This window comes from Capsicum annuum, unplaced genomic scaffold (assembly GCF_002878395.1).
Source record: "Capsicum annuum cultivar UCD-10X-F1 unplaced genomic scaffold, UCD10Xv1.1 ctg2754, whole genome shotgun sequence".
Lineage (NCBI taxonomy): Eukaryota > Viridiplantae > Streptophyta > Magnoliopsida > Solanales > Solanaceae > Capsicum > Capsicum annuum.
In genome coordinates this window covers 451,955-460,227 of record NW_025833917.1, presented here as the reverse complement: position 1 = coordinate 460,227, position 8,273 = coordinate 451,955, and the positions used below count along the sequence as shown (strand labels likewise).

General features: G+C 40.0%; 1 protein-coding gene across 1 annotated transcript; it reads left to right on the top strand.

Annotated features, from left to right (window-relative positions):
• Positions 1-346: 346 nt before the first annotated feature.
• LOC107842548 (tetraspanin-18) lies at positions 347-4,143 on the top strand (the record flags this gene model as incomplete). Its single annotated transcript, XM_047402792.1, is given in 4 exon segments — positions 347-427; positions 529-633; positions 2,435-2,638; positions 3,702-4,143. Coding segments are annotated over 4 exon segments (444 nt in total), but the record flags the coding sequence as incomplete, so codon positions are not given.
• Between the last annotated feature and the right edge of the window lie 4,130 nt (positions 4,144-8,273).

The following is an 8,273-nucleotide window of genomic DNA, read 5'->3' as shown; positions in this document are numbered from 1 at the left end:
GAATGAATATTACAATAGCTAATCAGTTCCTTATATGAGATCAAACTAGGGGGAGGGATAGTTAGTTACAGCTAACTTTAGGGACAAGTGTATCATGTGCTAAGTCACATGCCCTGTCACTACACTAAAACAACAACAACAACAACAAACCCAGTGTAAATGAACTAATGAACAAACTAACTATTTTTAACTAACAACTAGCTAGTGTAAATGAATTGCAAATGAGTTCTGAAATATAATTGGTCTAAATGAACTAATGAACTGGAATCATATCATGCTAATTCATGAATTGGTATAAACAGCTATTACTGATTGACTGTTAGCCTTGACCACTTAAAAATACCAGTACTCTCTGCTGATGATGACTTTTGTACTCTTGGAAATAAGTTTGGTCGCATTTATTGCAATTGATCATCATTGGGAGAAGGTGAGTCGTTTGTTTCAGATCTACTTTTCTTCTGGTGAGTTTCTATCTTAGTTTACCCGTTAATTGTTCAAATTCGGACACCGGGTTTTGTCTCGTCCCAGGATCTTCCAATGGAACCAACCGGACAACTTCACAGACTCCGCACCTTTATTCAACAAAATATGGATGTTTGTAAGTGGATTGGCATTGTTGTTGTCGTAATTCAGGCAGGTTTTTTTTAACTTAAAGGTCTCCTAAGATTTTATTATCTTTTCCTTGTTTGTTTTGAATTCCTTCATCCAGATTAATCATTAGATTAGGTGATGCTTCTTGTTAGTGTGGGAATTGAGAAAGTTGGTGATACATGAACAAAGTACGTACGAAACCTAAGTTACTTGGACTCTTCACTTTTGGTGCCGCACCCGTGTCGACACGACATGGGTGTGGGTGTGGGTGTGGGTGTGGGATCCTTACTCGATTTGGTCAACCGATTTTGGGTACTTTGACCAAAATCGACTGAAAAAGTCTGGACAGATTTAAGAAATTTTGTAATCAAAACAAAAGCTAAGGTGAAATTGAAGAAAATGGAATACCTTGTATATAGAAATTTCTATGTTATTACTTTTCTTTTTATCTCCTTTCAAGATTTTCTTCTTGAACAACATTTTTTCCTCAAATTTTTCATATAATATCTCATGATTTATGTTTTATAACTCTATTTTTAGATATTTAGATTATTTTTTGCCAAATCCCCGCAGCCGTATCTATCCCTAGATCCATATTCCCAAATCTTTAAATTAAGACCGTGAAGGATCCGACCTCAAGATCCGTGCCCGTATCAGACACCCACACCCGAGTCCGAGCAACTTAGAACGAAACTACTATACGAATACGAAAGCTAAAGATAGATAGAAAAACAATAAAATAGACACAATGCAAGGAATTGAAAGCAAATAAAGGTGGATCAAACCCTAAATCCTCAATCAACTAAACCGAACAAAGCACCTAAATCTTACGTAGACTTTAAGCGAATCGATTCCCAAGCAACCCACGTTTCTAAACAAAAGATCAACACAAGTGAATCCACGCTTGCCTCACACTATCACAAGAGTTCAAATTCATAATTCAACATAAACTACCTGCTAAAATAAAAAGAAGTCCTATTTATAGTCTAGGCTAAGTTATTACATCATATGGGCCCAAATGTGACCCATTTAGGAAAGGCAACACATAAAAGCCCATTAGGCACTTGCTTGAGCATATAGGGTGCACATGGGGTGCATCCCAAGGGTGTAGTGGGTTGTTTTGACCTGCTCTAGCAGATTTAGAGCGGGTTGGGCGCACCTCCAAAGCGGATGGAGCATATCTCCTCTTTCGGGGGCTTTCTAACCCCGTTTGGTCTTACATTGGCCTCTCTAACGTCCCTTGAGTCTTCTTAGTCATCATATTCATCAAATGGACGCCTTTTGATAGCCCTCAAGAGGTTTTCAAGTGTCATTTGACTCATAAGCATCCTCAAAGTAAATGTTATGTGTACATGCTTTAGAATAGGTATAATTTGCAATTATTATTATTATTTAAAAGGTGTTACATCAATTCCAAGTAACATTACTGATGTTATATTAATCAACTTTGCCTGATATTATATTAATCAACTTTGCCTGATATTATATTAATCAACTTAGCCTTTGGGCGAGGAGCATTTTACAGAGTGACTAGGAAAGAAATCAAAAGATCTTGTGGGGGTTCTTACAGATAGCATGTTTTCTTTTACAGGGGAAAGGATGTGAAGTTTCCCAGTATATACTCTTTGTATATGATACATACTAAAATTCATTTTTTATCAACTTATGAGCATGAGTGGTGGACAAGAATGAAAGACATAATCAGAACAGTAGAAAATCAATCCACTTGTAGTTTTTGGCTTGTGCTCTTGTGATTAATTTGGTGTTCTAAAGCTTCCTGTAACCATTTGTTTGGTGTATGGTCCATGTTGTGCTAAAATCTTATTTTTACCATCATTTCCAGGCTTTCTCCTTATTTCTCGCAATTGTTCTCAGAGCTTTGGTTAGTAGCCCTAAAATAAACCATGATATGGAGGGAGACTATGATGCTATAGGAAGAACAAGGGAGCCACTGGTTGATCCACGCTTAGGCCAAATATCTGGGTTAGCTAAAGGTGATGCAAGAGGCTGCCATTCTGACATCTGGAGTTCACGGATGAGGGAAAAGGTATGTTGTAAAGATGTATAATATATGTCCGTAATCTTCCATTTGTTTTTTCTCCCAAGGGTGTGGGCTAGTGGTTCAGTGAAGTTGGGTTGACCACCGTGAGGTTTCAGGTTCAATTCCCAATAGAGACAAACATTAGGTAATTTCCTTCCATCTGTTCTAGGCTTGATGGACAGAGTTACCTGGTAACTGTTGCTGGTGGCAGGTGGCGGGTATCCCATGGAATTAATCGAGGTGCGCACAAGTTGGCCCGGACATCACGGTTATCAAAAAAAAAAAAATCTTCCATGAATTTTCAATGGATACATTAAAAGGCATCACCTAGGCTGGCATTTTAATTTGTAGTGGTAAAAGTAATTTTCTGGGTATTTATATGTCAAGAAATGGTTTCATTCTGTGGTTGGATCCCGAATAGGCGAAGATCAGGACTGCGTAGGTTCCCTTTCATTTTTACCTGTTCTTTGAGGATGTCAAAGAGAGAGGTCTAGCACATATTATTTTACTGAAGAGGTCACCGTATCATGTCTTATTGGTAGTTTGCGGTGTCTTCAGTGCTTGTAAGACAGTAGTTTCAGTTATTATGCACTTAAGATTATCATTATTATATGCATTTCTTTGTTTGTTGCTTGTTACTATTAGAGATGTTTGTGCTACAAACTTGGTTCACCTGAATTATGTTAAAGTTGCAAATATAGGGACCCTGCAAATTTAGTTGGGTAGTGTGGCAGATTTTGGTCATGCTATATGGTTATAATCTGCAGATATGGTTTAGCGATGTTCGCTTCAATATGTGCAACTTATAAGTTTGTGGTCCTCCTCTTGGAAAAGCAGTACGTTGTCCAAATATCCACGTCTCCTGTCTTTTTTTCTTTTGAAGTAAGAAATGAGATTTGTTGCAATGCTGAATCCTTATGAACTTTACCTGCTTTTCTTCAACAAGATTATTATGTCGGTTCTCATGTGGGGACAAGGCTATTTATGTAAATTCTGCTGATCCGTTCTTTACACCCGACAGTTTATATTTCTGAAATATTTATTTTCGTTGTTGTCCTTTGGGATCCAGTATCATTTAGATGGAGAAGCTAGACATCATATACCAAACCAAAATGCATCATGAGGATAGTACGAGACACAGTGGAGGGTGAATCTCGCGGAGCAGAGAAATTGGCAACATGCCTGAGTATGAACTCTCGTTCAATGATTGTGTACCATAAATTCCAAACCTTCTGTTTGTTGTCTGTTTATGTAAGGCAGTCTGCGGAAAGGATATGGGGGATTTAGACATTACAAAGCTGGAATGTAAAGAAACACATATCTCACTTGTTGATAGGTCTTGTTAATAGGTGTTGCTTTTGTTGAGAAGCACTTTACCAGACTGCGTTTCTAGTTTGGGGTCATAGTGAAATTTGATCTCTTTTTTGTTCTTCCAAATGTAGCAACAATTGTGTATGAGTCTCGATGCATGGGTTTCCACGGCAGATTGATACGCTTATTTTTCTACTGAATTCACTCAGCAACGTCATTTCTATTTTATTTGCTACAATGCTATCATGCTTTTGTAAGAGAAGGAAGTAAATACATAGAAAACTAGTGTGCTTTAGTGTTTTCTGTCTGAATCACTCACATTCACTCACAGATCATGATAGGAGAAAGAGCCCGTCTGGATAGACTGAACAAAGCCTTTTAAAAAGTTCTTTGAAAGTGCTGAAACTGAAAAAAAGTTAATGACCCTTAAAACTGTTAATAATATCTAGAGTTGATTATTTTTAATTTTTATTTCTAAAATGATTAACATTAAAATTAATATATATTTTAATTCAATTTCAATATAAACTACACTCTCTTTCTGTCTCTCTCTTTATATACATATATATACTAACTCTCTCTCTCTCTCTCTATATATATATACAACATACCAAGTGTATTCCCACCTAGTGGGGTCTGGGGAGGATAGAGCGTATGCAGATCATACCATTACCTCAAGAGAAGTAGAGATGTTATTTTCGATAGACCCCCGTCTTAGGATCAATAACAGTATAACCAATACAAAGAGTAAGAGCATATAAACTAGTATGGTATACAAAACAAACTAACAGTATAACAAACACAAAAGATAAGTGCATAATAAACTAGTACGGGATGTAAAAAAGCCAACACAGCTAGCCCTAAAACTATAGCCACAACGCTACGAACTAGAAACTCCAGACCCAAAGGAGCACTCCCTTATTACTACCGTTGCGCTCATACCCCTTAACTCTCTACCCTAATCCGCGTTCTCCACGCCTTCCTATCAAGAGTCATGTCCTCTGTAAGTTGTAATTGCTCTATATCATGCCTAATCATCTCCCTCTAATATTTCTTCGATCTACCTCTAGCCCGTCTAAAACCATCCATAGCTAGAGTCTCACACCTCCGCACTGGAGCATCAGAGACCCTCCTCATCACATTCCCGAACCAACGTAGCCTCACTTCTCACAACTTATCCTCCACCGATGTAACTCCCACTTTCTCCTGAATAATCTCATTCTTCACCCTATCTTTCTTGGTATGTCCACACATCCATCGTAACATTCACATCTCTGCTACTTTCACATTTTGGATGAGGGAGTTCTTAACTGGCCAACACTCTGCTCCATATAACATAGTCGGGAGACTACCACTCTGTCGAACTTACCTTTAAGCTTCGGGGCACCTTCTTATCACAAAGGACTCCCGAAGCGAGCCTCTACTTCAACCACCCTGCCCCAATACGATGCGTGACATCCTTGTCAATCTCACCATTACCCTGAATTATGGACCCCAGATACTTGAAACTCTTCCTCTTCTGGATGGCCTGAGATTCTAGCTTCACAACCACTCATCTTCTTGCGACATATCATTAAACTTACACTCCAAGTACTCTGTCTTGGTTCTACTTAACCGAAAACCTTTAGATTTAAGCGTCTGTCTCCAAATCTCCAACTTATCATTAACTCCACCCCGAGTCTTGTCGATCAGAACCACATTATCTGCAAATAACATATACCAAGGCACCTCCCCTTGAATATGTCGCATCAAAATAGCCATCACCAAGGCAAATAGAAATGGGCTAAGAGACGATCCTTGTGCAACCCTATCAAAACTTTGAAGTGCTCCGAATCTCCACCTACCGTTCTCACACGAGTCTTCACACCATCATACATATCCTGAATCGACCTAGTATACGCCACGGGCACCCCTCTAGCCTCCAAGCACCTCCACAGAATCTCCCTGGAAACTCTGTCATATGCCTTCTTTAGATCAATAAACACCATGTGCAAGTCCTTCTTCCTCTCTCGAAACTGCTCCACTAATCTCCTCACAAGGTGAATGGCCTCAGTGGTCGAGCGACCAGGCATGAAACCGAACTGATTCTCAGAGATCGTCACGATCCTTCCCATCCTCAACTCTACCACCCTTTCCCAAACCTTCATAGTATGACTCAACAACTTAATACCTCTATAGTTGTTACAACTCTGAATGTCTCCCTTGTTCTTATACACTGGAATCATCGTGCTCCACCTCCACGCTTCAGGCATCTTTGCAGCTCTAAAAATAATGTTAAACAACCTTGTTAACCACTCCATACCTTCCCTGCCAGTGCTTTTCCAAAAATCTACTGGAATCTCGTCTGGCCCCCTCGCCCTACCCCGCTGCATCCTGCGAATAGCTTCCTTGACCTCCCCAACCTCGATATGCCTACAAGAACTATAATCGCGACCTTCCTCAGATATCTCTAAGTCCCCCAATATAGAACCTCTGTCCCCCTCGTCGTTCAAAAGTTTATGAAAATAGGACTGCCACCTCTCCCTAATGAGGGCATCCTCAACCAACACTATACCATCCTCTACTTTGATGCACTTCACTTGGTCAAGGTCATAAGCCCTCCGCTCCCTGACCTTGGCCATCCTATACAACTTCTTATCTCTGTCTTTCTTCTCTAAAGCCACATACAAACTCTCAAAAGCTGCTGTCTTAGCCGTCGTAACCGCTAACTTAGCCTCTCTTCTAGCTACCTTATACTCCTCCTTATTTTTCTGCCTTTCCTCAGCATCCTTGCTCCCAACCAACTTAGCATAAGCCACTTTCTTAGACTCCACCTTTCTCTTGACCTCTTCATTCCATCACCAGTCTCCTCGATGTTTGCCAGATCGACCTCTCAAGACACCCAACACCTCTTTAGTGGTCTCCCTAATGCAACTGGCAGTCGTCTCCCACATATTATCCACACCCCCTCTACTCTCCCAAGCTCCCCTACTTTTCAACTTCTCTTCTATCTCTAAAACATTAGCCAAAGTCAAGCTACCCCACTTAATCCTGGGCCGTGCCTCCCCACTTCTTTTCTTTTTGTCCTTATTGATAACCAAGTCCATCACCAACAACCTATGTTGAGTCGAGAGATTCTCTCTAGGTATGACTTTACAGTCTTTACATAGCGCTCTATCCCCTTTTCTAAGAAGAAAAAATTCTATTTGAGTCTTGACCACTGAACTACGAAATGTAATAAGGTGATCCTCCTTCTTCGGAAAACTTGAATTTGCTATCCACAACCCAAAAGCCCTAGAAAAATCCAACAGAGAAACTCCTCCATTCCACTCACCAAAATTGAAATCGCTATGCATATCATCATACCCTCTCGACAAAGACCCAATATGCCATTGAAATCCTCTCCAACGAAAAGCTTCTCAGTGCTCGGGATGCTCCTCACCACCTTATCTAAAACCTCCCAGAATTCCTTCTTCTCCTCTTCGTCCAAACCTACTTGCGGGGTGTAGGCACTAATAACGTTCACCATAGACCCTCTCATGACTAACTTAATAGACATCAGTTTATCACTAACTCTCTTAACCTCTACCACCTGCTCCCTAAGATTTTCATCTACTAAGATACGTACCCCATTTCTATATCTCAAGTTACCCGAGTACCACAACTTATATCCATCCATATTTCTCGCTTTAGTGCCTACCCATTTAGTTTCCTGAACACACGCTACACTAACCCTCCTCTTTCTAAGAATCTTCACCAGCTCTATAGACTTACCCTGCACAGTACCGATGTTCCAAGACTCAACTCGCAACCTAGAAGCTCTTTTATCCCGTCTAACCTTACTATCCCTAGCCCCTAACCCCAAACTCGATCCTAGACTCGACCCAGACCCAACCCCCCCAAACCCCAACCTAGACCTAACACCTCCTAACCCTGACCCCGATCCCGACCTATGACATGCTCCTAGTCTACCATCGCCAATCACCGCCACTATGCAACAAAGGGGGATCAAGATAAGGTAAAAGGGCACACTAGTTAAAATGAAGTCAATAAAGGAGCTAGGGGCACAAACAACAATCTATAATAGATAGAGAGCAACAAAACCAATAATATAACGCAAATTTTGATAAATAATAGTCAATAGAGGGAACTAATACTACTACAATTAATGTATATGCTAGTACATCAAGTAACAGTAATCAGACAAGGTAACACACTCCAAAACTACTAAGAACAATAAAAATATTCACACGTAAAACACTATTACAAAGTAACCAATCATCAAGAAATTTGACATCCACAACCAGATAATCAGCCAAGACTCTACGAAACAGGAATCCCAACAAAAATA